The sequence below is a fragment of the Papilio xuthus genome, unplaced genomic scaffold (genome assembly GCF_000836235.2).
Source record: "Papilio xuthus unplaced genomic scaffold, Pxut_1.1 DF826159.1, whole genome shotgun sequence".
NCBI lineage: Eukaryota > Metazoa > Arthropoda > Insecta > Lepidoptera > Papilionidae > Papilio > Papilio xuthus.
Window position 1 is genome coordinate 2,502,629 of NW_013532490.1, and position 19,363 is coordinate 2,521,991.

The window sequence follows — 19,363 nt, forward strand, 5'->3', positions numbered from 1 at the left end:
AATTAGTTACTATTCGAATATTGAATACTAGCTGTTCTATGGTCGAATAGTTTCTATTCATAACTAGCTATCGCCCGCGACTCCGTCCGAGTGGAATTAAAAAAAAAACATAACAAATAGCCTATGTGTTCTTCTAGACTATGTTCTACATCTGTACCAAATTTTATAAAGATCCATTGTGCCGTTCCGGAGATACCTTTAAACAAACATCCATCCATCCATACATCCGTCCATCCTCTTAAATATTCGCATTTATAAGTAAGAAGTAAGATAATGCGAATACCAAACGTAAATTCATCAAGGAGTATAAAAATTATGTTTTTAAAACTTACTAACCGTTGGTTTTGCGACTCAAATCTCTGGATAAAACATATCATAATCCCCGTCTTTCATCTTTAATCAAAGATAACAATGTGTTTTAAACGGGAATTTTTTCTTTCGTGTTTCGTGGTTTTTAAGATAAACATTTTTTTAATTATAAATGTATAATATTAAAATTCAAAATGAATTACAATTTACATAAGTCTTTGAAAATCAGGAATAATTCGTAAATTTACAATTGAAAACTTTTCCAAACAAATTTGCTTTGCTTGTTATGTTGGCATCAAGGCTATTACATCTATTTTATTCCGTTCATAAAACCTCTTTAAACAGGATACGGATCCGTATTTAAAATTCGAACAGGATGTAATATTGGAGAGGGATGCTGCGACCTGCCTCCGACCCTGCAGGTGACATGCCATATGCTTGCAAACATTAAACAGTCATACGATAATAACACCTAACACCATCAAATAAAGTTCATATAGCTCATCATACTTAGATTTAGAAATGCCCGTGGGAATGAAAATTTACTTAAATGCGGAAACTTTTTTTTTTTTCTAAGTATTGAATAGTGTTGTGCAACGCTTTTGTAATATTGATTTATTGCGTATCGATATTCATTTCCTTTTGTTATTTATTTCTTTTGTATTAGGTATCTTCTATTTAATATGCCATGGGAATATGCTTATTATTATATGAATATGCGTTTTTGAAGAAAATAAGATTGGTATTTACGTTGTAATACTCGTAAGCCTAGTTGTAGCGATCTTATTATTTACAGTAAAGGTAAAAGGATAAATCTTACTTAAATTACTCTTTTAGTCTCTAATAGATTGAAATTATTAAGACTACTATGGTTGTATTACATTAAAAAGAAAGCGTTGTAAAATTGTGAGGGATTTTTAACTTTTAGTTAGTTCCAAGAGTTTCCAAAGTCTTTGAATCAAACTTAACTGTGGCAGACGCCTACAACGAAAGGTAGGCAACGCGTATGAAACCACGGATTTACGGGCAACGTTTGCTTCACTATTTTATCGAATTTAAGTGGCCGCCTGCTTGCTTGCCAACTATATGGCTTGAAAATAGACTGTGTTACGTCTTGTTTGTCTTACACTAAGAGTCGTTTTAAATCTACACTTAGTAACCATGGCTATACGATCACTAAGAACTGCATAAAATGTATTTACGTTCCATAAATCAGTTTAATTTTTTGTCATACTAACTGTATGACAAAAAAGTCATGATGACCGCTGCATCTCATACAACTACAATACAAATCACCATCACAAAAGATAACGTAACGGTCATCTCAAAGCCCACCCCTTGTTTATTGCAAGGGGTGTAATCTCGCATCTATACGACCGCCCGATTTTACAACCCTTGTTTGTTCAACGCTGCAATTTCGGACTTTTCTTGGAACGAACAAACTTTTTTTTACAACTGCATAACTTGGTATTCTCGATAATTGAATAGATATATTAAGAGTTAAGATATATTTGTCACGTTTTTAATACGATTTCTTCGTATGTCATTCTTTAAATAAAGAAGAATTAAAGTAGTAACTTTTACACAATCGAAAACCCGATTGGCGTTAATTTAGTAATTTACTGTGGATTTCTGACACCAAAATTCCAGTTTAAAACATATTGATATCTCTGTTTTATCAAAGATGAAAGACGGGGGTGACGATATATTTTATATAGAGATTTTGGTCTATAAAACCCACGGTCAGTAGCGTATGTTTAGATTTTATACTCAAGATACCTTTTTATCCACAAAAAGGAGGAGGTACTCAATTCATTTGTATTTTTCTAATGGATTTGTGAAAATCATTTTAAAAAGAGTTTTCTTTCGTTGTAAATAGTATTCAACATATAGTTAAGCAAGTAATTCTCTGGGCAACAGAAGCTTTACAGTTAGTTCCCTGAAGTCGTTAACGTGTGGGAACTGACTGCATACCATCAATGCAATTAAACTTTTTAATGCTTCAATAGCGTTGCTTTGCTATCTCTTAAACAACTAAAACTAACACACTAACTGCCGTATTCAGATATGTTAATGCTCACTTAAGGCTACCCTTAGTGTGGATTTACTATTAGTAATATTCGCTAAGAAACTGCTGGTTGTATTTAACCAGGACAGATTTACCTTAATTTAAAATCAATAGCCTAAATTCTTCGTACGTAGTAAATCCAACTTTTCCTGATAACCGATTAACATATCATCAAAAATCTTAAGCCAATTTTCTCTTGAATGTGCTATTTCTATAAAGGTATGTCGAGTTATTCTTTTGTTAAACAAGTTGATTAAAGTTATTGTTATTTGACATTAAATCGATACAACAATCTTACTTCTTACTAATATTAAATGCGAATGTTTGGATGGATGTTTGTTTGAAGGTATCTCCAGAACGGCTGTACGAATCTTGATGAATTTGGAATTTGGCATACATATAAAACATAGTCCGGAAGCACATAGGCTACTAATTATGTTTTTTTTTAAGTCGAAGTCGCAGGCAACATTTAGTTTAATTATAAATATCGTGTAATTACTTTTAATTATGTATATCACTCTATTATCGATAAACTAAACTCCAGCTGGATCTAAAACGAGCTTTTGCGCTTGGCATTTTGCCAGCAACCTGTCATATTGACATTTACACTTGATATCGATAACACAAGTACTTTATACTCATTGTAATTATAATGATTCACATTATAATTTTAATGATAATTATTAAAATTATAATGATAATGATAGTAATGATTAAAGGAACGCAAATTCAATCCTTATTACCGTACCGTGGAAAGGGTTTAAGTGATGTAACGAGACGGTTGGAGTAAAATTTCGTTCACCTGCCGTATTGCATCACGTCCCGTATCATTCATATGTGACCATAGACTTATATATCTCTAGACTTGACAGCGAAAAAATATTTATATTCTTTTATGCCCGAAATGTTAAAGTTAACTTATTTACATATTTTTTAACTATATAAAAGATAGAGTTAGTTGTACTAAAAATAATTTCAATCAACAATCAAATTAAGTTCTAAGCACTAATATAAAATTTTGTAGTTAACAAAGTATTAGTGACTAGAAGTTTTTACTTAAACAGTTATATCTTTTAAATGAAATTTCTTAGAAAAAATGTTGAAATAATCGAACCGTATAAAATCGTATCTATAGAATATAAAAAAAAATCTATTTAAAAATAAACGCAAAAATATTTTCTAAAACATGGCGTGAAATTGCTTTCCTAATTCTATGGTTTGAACAACCGCCTACGGAACAGTTGCAATAACTACGCCAAAACTGGTATAACGGGTGACAGGGACGGTTGCAATTCCTGTATCAGTGGGAAAGAGACGGACTAACATCCTACTTCCTGCGCATTCAACATGTAGAATTTAAGCATATCTGTTCTTTTACTAAAATACTAGTAATTACAAGATATCTAGGGAAAATTTATTTTCATTTTTAACTAAAGGAAAAGACTTAAACTGGTTAACTATTTTTAATAGTACTAACTGTAGCCAGCGACTTCGTCCGCGCGGAACTTAATAAGTAGCCTGTATGTTTTTCCAGATTATGCTCTACGTCTGTGCCAAATTTCATCAAGATCCGTTGAGCCGTTCTTGAGATATCTTTAAGCAAACATCTATCCATCCAAACATTCGCAAAAGAAACGGTAGAAATATAATTTCGACCCAAAATATTTTAATCAAAACTTTACCTTTGAATGTCTGTAGTTCAGGGGTTAAGCACTTGACTTGTAATCTACAGATCCTGAGTTCGAATCGCGCTGTATACAAATGTGCCTTTCGGTTTACATGTGTACATTTTTCCGACGTTCTTACGGTGAAGGAAAATATCGTGATGCTGCACATATCTGTGAAGAAATTTAAAGATATGTAAAGACAATCCGCACTGGACCAGTGTTGGACTATGGCTTAGTTACACTTAGATTAGTCTCAAAGGCCCTCTGTTGTGACGTATATTGAGCTGATGATGACTAGCATATACGATCATTTTTACGCATAACAGTTTGAGCACAAAATTGAAAAAAAAACTTTGCACGAACAACATGTAACCTCATCGTCCTGAGAGCTTACACTCAAGAGCTAAGAATGTTCAAAATATCGTAGATTATAAAGATAACCGTGTACACTGGTAAATCAATACCATTATCTCAAAACCACTATAAAAATGAGCTACGCACAACAGCGAAGTATTCTGCAATACTTTCAACTTTGACACACAATTTATAACTTTATTTTCTAAAAAATAAGGTCCATATTAACTAAACAATAATTCCATATACAGACAACCCAATTATATTACAAAAGGAAATAAATATTGATCCTTAATATACTTTCAATAAGGTACAATTTATCATGTCTATAAACTAATACTATCTTAAATAGCCAATGAATATTAGACTTTATTGTTTAAGTTTAAGGTGCATTTTTCATTGTCTTTTGAAAGTACTGTACGTCCTTTTTACTTGTACAATGCAAATGCTCCCGCGCATCTCACGGCAGCGGGCGGAAATCTTAATGGATCCTGGAACCCGAACTAACGATGGGATCCATCGATCCAATATTGTGTAGATTTAGGAATGTATAGACAGGGCTTTATGATAATATTAACTTGCTTTTTAAAATTTATTAATACGCGACATATAAAAGAAATAGTGACCTAGTTACAATGCTAATAAAAAGAATTATGGTTAAAACAATTTTACTTTACAAATTTAGAACTATTTTAAACCTTCCGAAACCTATTTTATAAAGCCCTAGTAGGTTTATGTAACTTAAGATGTAATAATTGAAAATTAAATTAAAGAGAATAGTTTATTTTCACTGATAATCATGTCTATTTGTTTTTAGTTCTACATGTCATTACTCTGGCATATTTGCTCAGGCGCTCAGCCGACATCATCAACTAGACTGAATTTCGCACAACATCCATAGCTTGCTTCGTAATAAAACATTCTTTTGCACCTTTTGCTATATTTATGTTAATACTAGTTTTAACCCGCGACCTTGTCCCCTTAATAAATAAAAAAATTATAATTAACCCATATTTATAACAAACATCGTTCTGGAAGAACCATCTAACAAAAATCGATCTAGACTTTGGCATTTATAATATCAGTAACTTTTAATAGAAAGCGTGTGCCCGCGACTTCGTCCGCGGGGGATTAAAAAATTACTTATTAAGTAGCTTATGTTTCTTCCAGACTATGTTCTATATGTATGCCAAATTTCATCAAGATCTGTTAAGCAGTTTCGGAGATATCTTTTAAAAATAACCATTTAAACTTTCGCATTTATAATAATAGTTACGATTTAATAAAAATCTTTTGATACTAATAACTCTTAAAGTTTATAATTACGCTTAATATTTCCGTTTAACCAAATTTATTTACCAACTTAATCGCTTGGCGCGATTAAGTTAATTAATTATGTTTTTAAATAAGCTATTCAATCACAATTTTATGGTTAGTTAAGTACACATTGAAATTAAAACAAAAAAACTTCAATAAAAATATTTAAATAAATACCTAAATTAGTTGCACGGATTTTTTCTAACATATTCATTAATCATTCTAGTCATATTTCAAAGGTCAAAGTCAAAGTTCCAGTAGTCAAATATAAATGAAACCTGACCTAAAGTTGGAAAAAACTTCTTTTGTATGAGAACAAATTAGCAGACTTTAGTCTTTTAATAAATTGTTAAAATTCGTTTAGTAACAAAGATAATTGTGTCGTAAGAATAATTTACTTTTGACAACGCGGCACAATATTTCTTATAAATGGGGCAACAGATTTGAATGGACATCATTTCAACATCTTTAAAATATCCGAGAACTATCAATTTGTAGGTTGGCGACAGCGGAACGTGACATTCGAGTCCGGGAACACTGGACACGGCTCGCGACCAAAATTTAACGTTCAGAAATGAATTTTTACGCCCAAATCCGCGTCAGCCGTTTAATGCCAATATTAAACGGTTTTTTTTTTCAATTCATTCTACTATAGCACGATTTCCATCTTTTTTACAAGTCGCTTGGGTGACAAAAGCCGATAAAAAACTAACTCGGACCGAATAAAAACTGTTTCAAATAATATGCGGTCGTATTGCACCTTAAAGTAAGGGATTAGAGTTTAAAATCCAATGTGCCGATTGCGAGATTAATATGTTACGAAGTGGGTCTTGGTCGTTCGCTTCTTTACGCCGAAGTTGAGAAAAACTGTTAGTTTGAAATAGTGTTTTTGTATCGGCACGTGCCCTCCGCCTCGATCTAATTTGAATATTGAGTGCTTTGTCAAAGATCGATTCGGTGCATTTTAATTATTGTATACACTAGCTGTCGCTTGCGACTCCGTCCACGATGTAATAAAAAAGAAAAACTTACGGGCTATGTTCTACAATTCCACATTTCAGTGAGATTCATCCATCCGCAGATGCGTTGCTGATCTTTTAGGGGCTAACCTTTTACTTTACTGTAAAATTTGCATTGCAAAAATGCATTGACTTTTATTTATATTCTTAGTAACTACATTAAAGCGGTGCAGACATACACTTTCTATATACTATGTTAATGTCAATATAAAATATGTTCATGACAACTCAACCAATGCTATTGTTATCGTGACTTCCGTCATCGTTAATTAATTAGTATATTTTTCATCAAAAATTTAGTTTTATTGCAAACAAATACTATTTGTTTCTTCAATTAACGCTTAATCTTTTACCTAATCGAAAAATATTTTCTACAGTATTAACCACGCCTCCTGACTGTCACATAATTACTGGGATCAAATTGAAATTAATTTTCCACGTACGTTAGGCATGGAATACACTAAAGTGTAATTAACGTTCGCTGTTACATCAAATCTTTTCACAGAAATAAATTGCATACGTAAGAATACAACATTCGTTTCTTTATATGCATACTAGCTGTCGCCCGCGACTCCGTCCACGCAGAACAAAAAACATAATTAGTAGCCTATGTGTTCTTCTAGACTATGTTTGTCCGATCCGTTTATCCGTTCTGGAGATACCTTAACAAACATACATCCATCCGTCGATACATTCACATTTATAATATTAGTAAGATCGGGTTAATTAATAAATATATATGTTATGAAATTAAAAGTAATAAACACAACAAAAAACACATAAAAAAGTTTTTAATGTTATAAATTCTTTCATATTTCAATAACAAAATAGGATTTCAATCTTTAAAAAGTTTATCTTTCAGTTGTATATTCGCTTCAGTAGCTGTTGGTGTGTCACCAGCCTATAACTCAATTACATATAAGCATAATTTGATATTAATTTTACTTGCCGCTTCCGCATTATCACGTCGACTGATTGATTTAATAAACGGAATACAGACAACGGAATTCATTTCATTCGGATATGGCATTTTAAAATTGACTTTTAAATATAATATAATATCTTACTAATATAATAAATGCGAAAGTTTACATGGATGGATGTTTATTAGAAGGTATCTCCGGAACTCCTCAAAGGATCTCGATGAAATTTGGCATGGATGTAGAACATAGTCTGGTAGAATACATAGGCAACTTTTTTTTAAAATTCCATGCATACGATGACGTGGCTTACAGGTAGTAATATAATTGCAAGAGTCAGGATGGTTTAATGTTTGGTATCAGGTAACTCTAAAACGGTTAATCAATTTTGGATGAAGTTGGGGATGCAGATAGAATAAACTCGGAAATTTTAAATTTTATGCAACACGTGAGTGATGGCAGACCTTGTAGTAGAACGTGATTACGTGTTTAAATGAAACGAAATTCTTTGTTTAAGTATGATCCTATATGAAGTTAATTTAGTAATTAAATTCTGCTCTCAGTAGGTACCTTACAGAAGTTATTATTCTATTTTAAAACGCTTGCTTCATATTGTCGTATTGCTGTAAAAAAGATACTTTCTGTACGTAATCTGGAGTCCCAAACCACAAATTTCCTTCGCAATTAGTAGTAATATTGCTATGAAAAATGTCAATTAAAATCAAAATCCGCGTAGATTATCGTCAAATATCGCAACACTGGCTGATTATAAATGATTGCTTTATCTCGATTCATGAATACTGTAATGTTTCAAAACAAAAAAAAAACCGTAGTCGGAACACTCTGGGGACTCGGTGTCAAATCATTAGATTTAGTAACATTGCCGCTTGATTTCTCGCTGTTTACCTAGATTACTCGGCTTTTTTATCTATATCAACGGTTGCGCCATTTTAACGCATGGCCGCGGATGACATTGGCGAGGGACTTTTTGCCGCCAAAATGTTGACTATCGGAGGTCGCCGAGGAAAACTTGAAATGCGACGATTTTCCGTGATATAATTAAATATTATTACAAAATGCACGTTTTAAATAGGTCAAGTGTTCTAATAAAGGAAATTAGAAATTAAATATTCCTACAGATACTAAAAAAATGTACACTTGGCCAGCGTGGTTGACTATGGCCTTTTTTTTCAGAGGGGAATGCTTTATGCATACTCCGCGCCCCGGGGGGGACGCGGTAGTTATGTGGGATTCTCCTCCATAGCGGAGGCATACCCACTAATCCCCTCTGTTCCTCCAACGCATCGGGACGGGACCACGGGCACGCTTTCGCTCTCGTCCGTGGCCCCGTCTGCGTCCGCGGCCCCGTCTGCAAGGTTGACTATGGCATAATCACCCTTAACTTAGGGTAGGCTCCGAGCCCCTCGGTGGACGTATAGTGAGCTGATGATGATGATTAAAAAAATGCCGTTTGTCTGAATTATTTATTGTCGTCTTTTTGTTGTTTTAAGGCTGATGTTAGAATGTAATTGCAGTTGAAACCCTTGTCGTAGTTAGGTTTTACCGCCAAAAACTATGTAGCCAAAAGATAACAGAAGCAGTCAAGCGCGAAAAAACCAATTATTATTATGCAAATATACGATTTATATTCCCGATGTCTGGTAAAACTTATATCAACTATTACTGAATATAATTAGTCTGTTTTTTACAGTTTTTTTTATTAACTTCTCATAATTTTATCGATACTTAAAATAATTAAAAACTTGTAATAAAAAATGAATTCTAAATTCATGTATTCGTTATTTTATATATGTTAAGAACAAAAGATATTTAACATAAAAGCAATAATTGTTAAACATAATTATGTAATATGGTATATCACGTGAAATCTTAGTAAAGCCTTCATATTTAAATTTCATCTTTGCTTGACACGTGACTGACATAAAAGGTTTTGGCGGTCGCAATAAGAATTTGACAAAGGTTAAATTTTCATTTATGTTCACATATTAAATATGTCGGATTTATTAATAATACATAAATTCCAAAACAATAGATATATTATTAACTATTTCAAGGTCAACTTAACAATATTTGTATAATACTAGCTGTCGTCTGCGACTCCGTCCGCGCTGGATAAAAAATAGATGACTTTTAGACCTACTGAATATGCATATAAAATTTCACAAAAATCTGTCAAACCATTGCGGAGGAGTATGGTAACTAACATTGTGACACGACAATTTTATATATAAGTTTTTTTGATAACGAATGTGAAATACGTCGAACCTGGATAGGCGAGTTATTGTCCGCTCCCGACAGTCTATAAGCGAGAAACTCCGGTAAGAAACCTCTATAAGTGTACGAGGTACGGAACCTTAAAAATTATAAAATTTTATATTGTGTATTAATCATCCCTCATACATTTATTATTATTATTAATATTTAAGCATTTTAAACTACATCGTGTTAAGTTTTTTCCTTTAAATATTTAACTTGGCGCGTTTTCTCGCGCATTTAGTTAGAAAAATGTGTAGTCGTGCTCAATTAAAGTATAAAATTAGATTCTGGAATGCCAATGATACCATATAGCGAAATAAAAAAAAACTACTACGGGAATAGTCACGCCTTGCAATTCCTATGATTTTTTTATAAGAAAAAAATCCAGAAATGTAAAAAATTTGTACCCAGCCACAGATTACGTTGAATGTCTCAGATGTACAAAAAAGGATTGTGTTCCAATGAAACTTGTAGAATTTTATAGTCTACAATCTAATTGGATTGAAAAAATGTCGAAATCATTGACCATTGATTTATAACAGTGTAACAATTCAATTAATTCCAACTGTGACACTACTTAACACATAGCAAAACATACCTTAATTTTTTACCTACTTTGCTAAAATTTCGTCAACACAAAAAGTTTGAAAATAGCAGCAATTCATTTTAGAACTCTCCCTTCTAAAACGCTTTCACAAATTCATCTGCGTCACAAAAACTACGCCTTATTAGAGGAAATCCCAACAGCCCTAAGGACAAACCCTAATATGCTCAGATAAACCTTCCTATGCCGATTTATAATAATTTTAGGTCAACAAAAACCCAACAACGCTTGAGGGTTTTTGTCGCCCCTCTCAGTTTTTATGCCCAAGAAAATTTTACTCTTGATTTTAAGGAAATAATGTCTCGTATTACGTGTTGCCTTGCTAATTACAGTGTAATTTGTTATAAGAAAATATTTATTGCTTATACTCCGTTCTAAATAGGGATAGTGTTTGAGTTTTATACTATTACTCCATAAACTCCATCATCAATTATTATGCGACAAAATCAGAACTGATAGGAGAATTTACAGTCCCTTAAAAATGTTCGATACCATTTACTTTCCGTATTTAATAATTCCAAAATAATAAAAAAACTTTAACACGTAACACAAAAAATTAGCGTGTCCTTAATTTGCCTTCATAATAGACAAATAGATCTTGAGTTGGGTCACTGCAATTTTTCGCAGCTTTATAAGGGTCGGTAAAATATGCCACAGTGGACAGGCCCCTTTTAATAACAGCATTAATCCTATGACCCCTTCTGTCAAATCCGTGGTAACCTTCCGGATAACTTGTCTAATCATGACGTTGATAAGTAAATGCTCTCCAAATGTATGGGCTCTTTTAAATCCGATTGAAGTTAAAACTGTTAATTCATCAAGTTGGAGCATTCTAACATCTTTACTATTGCTAAGTTTAAGTTGTAAATGTAATGATTCAAACCGATTTGGCATAATTATGTGTACCTTTATCTGATTGGCATATGGGAGTCAAAATTTAACGGAATTAACCAGGTACCGGGTGGAGATAGACGTGGGAGGAAAAAGACCATATCGGATCCAACGGACTTTAGGATCCCGAAAAGCGCTAGCGACCCAACAGAATGGGGGCTCCTGGCCTCCTCCGACCACGAGGTTGGTGGCGAATGGAAACTGGACTTTTAGACAATCCAAGTCATAAAGGAAAGGACAGAAATAATTCTCTGTTAACTTTAAATACTTTAATCGATTATTTAAATAATCTTTCCTTTAGAAATTACTTCTTAATGATATGATAATGCAGATTGTCTTAAGAGTCCTTTATCATTCGTATAATTGTCAACTCGTTTTGTTAGCATTTCTGTTTGATTTCTCTTAGCTTTTTGTGTTTTCTTCTCTTTGTTTAATTTATAACATGCACCTATTAGATTACACAATTGTATTTAGAGTTCATACATTTTTTTGTCTTATAATAATTTAGTAGGTTTTTTTATGCTTATATTAAAATTTGCTTCATTGGTTTTCTCCTCGTTCAACTATTTCCCTTATACTATTGAGTTGCTCGTCTAATACATTGATTTAACACAGATTCCTCTTCGGCGAATCGATCCTTCACGAAGTCCTATTAAAAGTCAGCCACCACCTCGAATTTCCAGCATCATGCCATTAAGTAGTGCTTCAAACTTTAATTATGTTCAGGCTGTGACCAATCGCGTTCGTGTCTCACATTTTCTGTCAAGTCATTCGACGTGCTACCGAATCTTATAGCTCTTGTAAACATATACAATTTAAATCTACCTTAATGCAATTTAGAATTTCAACTTTATTAACATTCAGTTATAGTTCAAAATCGTTCGATCTAACTATCTTAGTTTCTTTGTAATTGTGCTTCCTGATAAGCAGAATTCGACGAGCCACATCTGTACAAGATGATGTAATTTAAACTCTATTAGCTATTAGTTAAAGATTATAATTGTTTGAGCGCATTCATAAAATTGGTTTGTGACGTTGAAATTGAGTCATGTTCCGACGGTCATAGAATCCGGTGCCCGAAGGAACGTGGCCCAAAGTTTCATTGTTGGATGTTGAATAAAACCTATCGGTAGGATGACGAGACGGTTTCAACTCAGAAACTAATTTGGTATAACACAATGAATATCACCGAAACAGTCTTTTGAGCGCGCGGTGAGCGCCGGCGTGCCTTAATAGACGAGGTCTATTGGCACGTGTAGCTTATATCTAGACAAATTCGATACAACGTCTATCAAATCAGTTATGCAATAAAGGCTTCATTGCTTACACGCAATAAGAAATAAAATAGCATATACACATTTCACGGATGTTAGACGCATTACAAATTACCTTGGCATTGACTTACCATTTACAATTTTCGTTAGTGTATTATAAGTATGATTATTTTGACCGGACTGATGATTTTAAGGAAGTAATGCTAATTAAGGCTCTTTACAATTGCCGCAAAGTTAGTATCCTGTCTTTATGTCGGTTCCTCGTTGAAACTCGTAAAAAACATCGTTGTTTCACTCAGAATGAGCACAATTTGTTCCAGTTGCCCTCGGATGTTGTTCAAGGGCAAACGCGCGTTACGATGAGCCTGATGATGAATTTTAAATTAGATTAATGGATACACTTTATATTTCTCTTAATACATGAGCGCTATTTATTATTAATAATCCCCAAATATTATTTCTTTGTAAAGCGCAGTGTGTCACCGTGTTTATATATATTTTGACTTTGCATGACATTACGTGTTTTTTTAGATTCCCCTGAATTTATATATTTGTAGTAACCGTCTTACAACCTTGTAACTAGTCCCTACATTAAATAATATACTCACTATTGTTATTTTTAATTCCAGGTGTTCGGTTCAAAGGCTGACCTACAACTACACACGCAGATTCATTTGCGCGAGGCAAAGCCGTACCGCTGCACCCAGTGTCCGAAGGCGTTCGCAAATTCGTCGTACCTCGCTCAGCATTCGCGCATCCACCTCGGCATCAAACCCTACCGCTGTGAGATCTGCCAGCGCAAGTTCACACAACTATCGCACCTGCAGCAGCATATCCGCACGCACACCGGCGACAAACCCTACCGCTGCACACAGATCGGCTGCACCAAGGCCTTCTCTCAGCTCTCCAATCTGCAGAGCCACAGTCGCTGCCACCAGACCGACAAGCCTTTCAAATGCAACTCCTGTTACAAATGCTTTACGCATGAAAAGGACCTGCTCGAGCACATTCCCAAACACAAAGAGTCGAAGCATTTGAAGACCCACATCTGTCAGTATTGCGGCAAGAGTTACACGCAGGAGACTTACTTAAGTAAACATATGAACAAGCACGCGGAAAGGGCGGACAAGCGGCCGCCGATATCCGCGCTTGGCTTGAGCGGCTTGAATCGGTCACTAGCGGCAGCGGCGCCGACTGCAGCCCCGTTCGGTGAGCATCCCTACTGGCCCAAGGTGAGCCCCGACTCTGCGGCGCACATGTCTGACGAGAGTGGGTACCACCAGCAACGCGAGAACGACGACCACCACGAGCAGCAGCTGCAGCAGCAACGCGCGCTGTTCGCGCAACACGACGGCCAGGACGACCGCATCCAGCCGCCAGTCTCCTCCGCCGCCAACTCCGCCTTCACGCCTATCAACTCGATGGCACCGCACCTCAACGGCCTGTCTCACCACAGCGCCCTGCCGACGCGACCGTACCTCTACGATCCACTACACTTCCAGCAGGGCAAGCAGCAGCCTAACTCTTTCCCGAACCAGTTGATATCGCTTCATCAAATTCGAAATTACGCGCATCAACCGTCGGCGTTGCTGCCCGCCGAGCACATCCTGCCGCACTCCCTAGCGCACAAAGACAAACAGTAAACTAACTTGCCCTTTTATCTGTAGGCGTACCTACATTATAGTACTTATGATGGTATTACTAGTATTTAAAAAAATATGAAATATTATTAACAAAAAAAAATTTAGAATCTCTCTATCGAACACTGGTATTATAAATGTATGAAATACAAAAACTCGTTTATCGTTAGTGAGAGATACGTTCAATGTTTTTTAGACTCTAATCAAAATTGTGTATGAATACTCTGAATTTTTATCTACTAGATGACGATTGTAATCGAGACTAAATTGTGATTCTAAATAAAAGCAAATTTTGTGCCCTTTATTTACTAGTTCTTGGTATAAAAGCGAAATGTTTAAAGAAGATAAGAAATCTAGAACTGGTCAATAAATGGTGCAAAACGAAAAGCTTGTACATGAATGAAAATTTTGATTCATCAATTAGCAAATGCTATTCTAAATTAATACGAGTCTGGTTATTGTGACATTTTTCTGATATATACGTGATTATATTTTTATAGTGACACCTTTCATTTAATTATCGTCTTTAATACGGTGTCATAAAGTTCAGAGTTCCTGACATTTATTCATATATAAAATTCCACTTTACATCAAGAGTACTATATATTTCTGTTGCATTTCATCGTACACAATAAATGTATTTTGCTGACAGCAGATCTCTCATCACATTTGCACTCAGTTCCTATTTAGATCGAATAATTCCTTGTTTTTATTTAGCTTTATTCAAAAACACTTAATGAATTATTTGATATGAATAATTCTAGAAAATATAGTCTTCCTTCAGAATTGGTATTATCTTTGAAAATCTTCTTCCTTGATTTTGGAGGTCGAATATATTTTTTATTAGCATTTGTATTTTGTAACCATCAATGTGTGGCCAAAATTGTTTTTTTTTATCAGGAGAAAGCGCACTTGTACATAGTATTGTGTAAATAAATCCATTTTGAGGATATTTGAATACTTATTGAACATTTATTTTTCAATTTAAGTCTTCAAAGCTTATGCTCAATTTTATTAGACGTAAGAATCTCCTCTGGGTCCTGATGTTCGGAATTTTCTTCCGTACAATTCAAGAATTTAAGAAACATTTTTTGAATTGTAATTTTTTTGATGATTTTAATGAATTTGTACTTAAAATGTTTCCGTTGACGGTTGAATATGATTTTGTATACGAAATTTTCATTTTTTTTTTTGTTGATTATGTCTTAATGAGGAGAGGTTTAGAGAAAATTGTGATAGGAAAAGTGGGTGAAAAATGTTCGGATGTACTTTCTAAATTAATTTGCTATATAAGTTTAAAATTTGTTAGGTTGTGGTATATGTGATTCGGACATGGGTTCCGTAAGTAAGAAATCCGTTACGTCACAAAGCTAGCCAAATATAAGCTTTCGTTTAACTTTTTAATGTTATTCCCAACTTGGATTTACGGCAATATATTTTCTTCCGAATTGTTTTAGCATATATCAGGGAGACGTTATTCGTATAATACGATCATGACAAGCCAAGATTTTTTTTTATCCAAATGTTTTTTTTTCTTTCGGTTGTAAGGGAAATTAGAATCGCCAATATCTCTCTATTGTAAGTAGAAATGTGATATTGTAATTTGATTTTTTTTTAGTTAAGTGTAAACTTATTGCTACGTTTAAATATATTTTTGTAAGTAATTTTCGTTTTTAATATAGTTTCGCTTTATCTAGGCGTTCTCGTTTAAGATTATAGATCAAAGTGAACGGAGTTTTTTGTTACTTAAAATCAATTAAAAATTAATTACAACTATGCCAAGAACGATATCTTTTATTTAAACCCCCTTTTTACCCTTTTTATCAAAATATTTTAGTTTTTACACCCTAACTTACTTATTACTTAAAAAAATACATACTTGGGTTATCAAAACTATACGTAGTTGAAAAGTTCTAACTTAGAATTAAATTTATTTATGATAAATCAACCAGAAATCGTAATAATTAAAAAGGGAAGTCAGAGACATCTATTGAGATTAATTTAAAACAATTTAAAAGCTTTAGAATATTTTCAACAATTAACAATTTTTAAATAAATATCATATAAAAATTGCATTAAGTACAGAAAAACATTTTACAATACTTTAATGATAAGAGAAATTTAAAAAAAATCAGGAGACAGCGACATCTGTGGGTAAAATATTAAAATAGTATTAAATTTAACTAAAAAAACTTAAGTACAAATGGTAGAGTTAGCAGCAAAGAGTCTGTAAAATTAAAAAACATTTATGAAGTTTTCTCTTTATTTAGTAACAGTCGCAAAAATATAATAAATACTTAAATTAGGTATTTACAAATAATACGGGGTCGTTTTACCTACGCAGGAAAAACCATACAAACCATACAAAAATTAGAAAGCAAACTTTTTTTTTATGAAATATAAAAAAGATACACCCTGTATAGGCTTTGGACAAATATTAGACTTTTCATAATGAGTTACAACAATGATGAATAAAAATAGAAAATTCTGTTAATTGTCAAACCATTCCAGAAACAATCTAATTCGTATGAAAATCCTTGTAAACGTTTTTTTTTTAATAAAAAGTCGTCAAAGAATTGATAAAGAAATAGAATTGGAACATTTCTAGAGGTACAGGATGTATCTTTTCACTTAATAATAATAGGGGAATAATAATTTTCAGTTAAAATTTATATGTATTGTCATTTAGTCGCCCTAAATACTAAACGAGAATCATATAAATGTATATAAATGTATATAAAAGGTTAGATAAAATGCTACTTACTATAAAGACGTCACAACACTGAAAGAAGACAAAAGGCACAAAAAGAAATTAAAAAAAGAATTGACAAAAAAGCACAAATGACAAAAATTAAAACTATATTCGGTATCGAGAGATCAATTCCGAAAATTAAATTAGAAATAATTTCTAACATTTTAATAAGATTTTTTTTTTGCTTTTATTCAAATAATATTTAGATTTTGTTTTTATTATATTTTTAGTTGTAAAATTCTTCCTTAATAAATCTACAAAAAGTTTTTTTTTTTAAGTTTACGATGCAACTTTTCCTTACAACATGACTAGAAACACACGAGATACGAAACTGTAAACGCCTCACACAATATTCCATTGTTTTAACCTATGTCTGCATTAATTTTCTTCACTATCGACACACCCGAACTTAAACGTAGTGTCATCTCTCTCATTCTCTATATAACAGACAGAGACAACACATCAGAATAAGGGTGTGTCGATAGTGAAAAAAAAGCAGACATAGTAATAGTAATATTTTTATCCACGTAATATCGAACAGTATACTTATATTTACTTACATTAAACAAACTAAATAGTGTACTTAAGTTGACAGCATGCTTATTTTATTATATAGATTACATTTTATATATGAATATATAGAAAAAAACGACAACACAATTATATTTTACGTATACACTAATTTTTTTTTGTAAATTGACAGCGTGCGGGCAAGACAAAATTATCTTTTATCTATTAAATTTATTTTTATCCAAATTTTAGAAGAATACCTGTTCCGACTCAATTTTTTTTTTTTAAATCTGAAAATTAAAAAAAAATAATTACGCACGCTATCTGTTAGAGGTGACAGTTTAGACTTCAACTTTGTATGGTGAGCCGGGGATGTGCTCGTCCCCCCACTTGACGATGACGATGTACTCTCCCCTGTCGCGCACCACGTACCAGCACTCGTAGTTGTTCTTGCCTTTGTGCTTCAGCTGCACCTCGTCACACGGACCCTTCGGCCCGTAGATACCCACATACAGGATGTTGTTACCTAAGTACGTAAGTATAGTGAACATTTCTTAAAAAGACTGAAAGTAAAGACTAGTATAGTCCATTTCAATCTTTATGGCAGCTCTAAGTCATGTTTGCGCAGTGACCTCTCCACGTATCTTACTATGCCCTCACACAGCTAACATTGTGTTCTGGCAGCGACTCTCATGAAGTCAAGAGCTGCTACGTTATTTGAAAAAGAAATAATGCATACAGGTGTTATAATCTAGGAAACGATTGAGTTCGAACACAAATAAATGGTTTGGAGAAAAAAAGTAAGTTTCAACGCTATTAGACTTAATTTTTTGAATTTTGATTTTTTTGTTTTAGAAACCCACAGTAAGTGATAGTTAACACTTATATTATGCTCTTTAGTAAACTTACCGGCATCCCCGGCGTGCACAGTGAACTGATTATGTTTGTTAAGATATGCTTTCTTCAGGCCCATGCCCTTGCTGGTCACTTTGGTGGCATCAGACTTGAAGTGTGGCAACACGGGGCCCTGCTTCTGAGCTGATTTCGATACTTTCTGGACTGTCTCCACTGTCACTGAGGACGTCTCCTGAGCACCGATCTCTGCTAAGTTCTCACCTGAGTATGAATAGTAACAATTAAATAAAAAATTAAATAATTTCAGTAAATTTTCTTAAGCTGTTAAATGCTGATTTACACCTTACTAGAATTTGCCAGCGACTTCGTCTGCGCGGAATTAAAAATCTAGTAATAAATATAGATTCTCAGCGGGGATAGTGTAGCTTCCGAATTGTGCTAGAATTTATCAAATCGGTTCAATGGTTTCGGAGTATATTTAAGGCAAACAAACAAAGACATTTTTCCTGTTTATAATATGCTCTATATTAAAATTAGCATAATGAGTAGACATACCCGTGGCTTCAATCTTGAAGGGCGAGCCGACGATGTGGTGTCCGTTGTATTTGATGCTCATGTAGTAGAAGCCGGGGGACAGAGGAGTGTAGCGTACCTGGCAGACAAAACATGTAAATATTTAACAAACATGTACAGTCGCGGAAATCCGCGGTGTTCCTTGTTTCTTGCAAGAAGATAAATTCTACCTTTTCTTAAAACGTAACAAATTAGGTCTCAGTGAGTTACGCATACGATGGGATTACATACAAAAGTGCACAGATGCATTTAAAGCTGCATCCTATTGGTTTTGGTATCACGTAGTCTTTTCAGTGCGTACTAAACGTTCAACCGAACGTTGCTTTTAAACTG

General features: G+C 33.6%; 2 protein-coding genes across 12 annotated transcripts in view; one reads left to right on the forward strand and one right to left on the reverse strand.

Moving 5' to 3' along the window:
- Positions 1–16,115, forward strand: part of LOC106123159 (zinc finger protein rotund) — a 126,998-nt gene extending 110,883 nt beyond the window's left edge. For all 5 annotated transcript variants that reach the window (XM_013319354.1, XM_013319357.1, XM_013319355.1 and 2 more), the window contains one exon: positions 13,330–16,115. In XM_013319354.1, the coding sequence (XP_013174808.1) occupies positions 13,330–14,343 (1,014 nt within the window). In that variant the 3' untranslated portion in view covers positions 14,344–16,115. The remainder of the gene's footprint in view (positions 1–13,329) is intronic.
- A 1,745-nt stretch (positions 16,116–17,860) lies between these two features.
- Positions 17,861–19,363, reverse strand: part of cher (filamin A protein cher) — a 54,946-nt gene continuing 53,443 nt past the window's right edge. For 6 of the 7 annotated variants that reach the window (XM_013319363.1, XM_013319366.1, XM_013319365.1 and 3 more), the window contains 3 exons: positions 19,013–19,109; positions 18,512–18,718; positions 17,944–18,128 (listed from right to left, as the gene is read on the reverse strand). In XM_013319363.1, the coding sequence (XP_013174817.1) occupies positions 17,944–18,128; positions 18,512–18,718; positions 19,013–19,109 (489 nt within the window). Of the gene's footprint in view, positions 18,129–18,511; positions 18,719–19,012; positions 19,110–19,363 lie in introns of all 7 variants that reach the window. The other variant, XM_013319360.1, reaches the window with a different exon arrangement.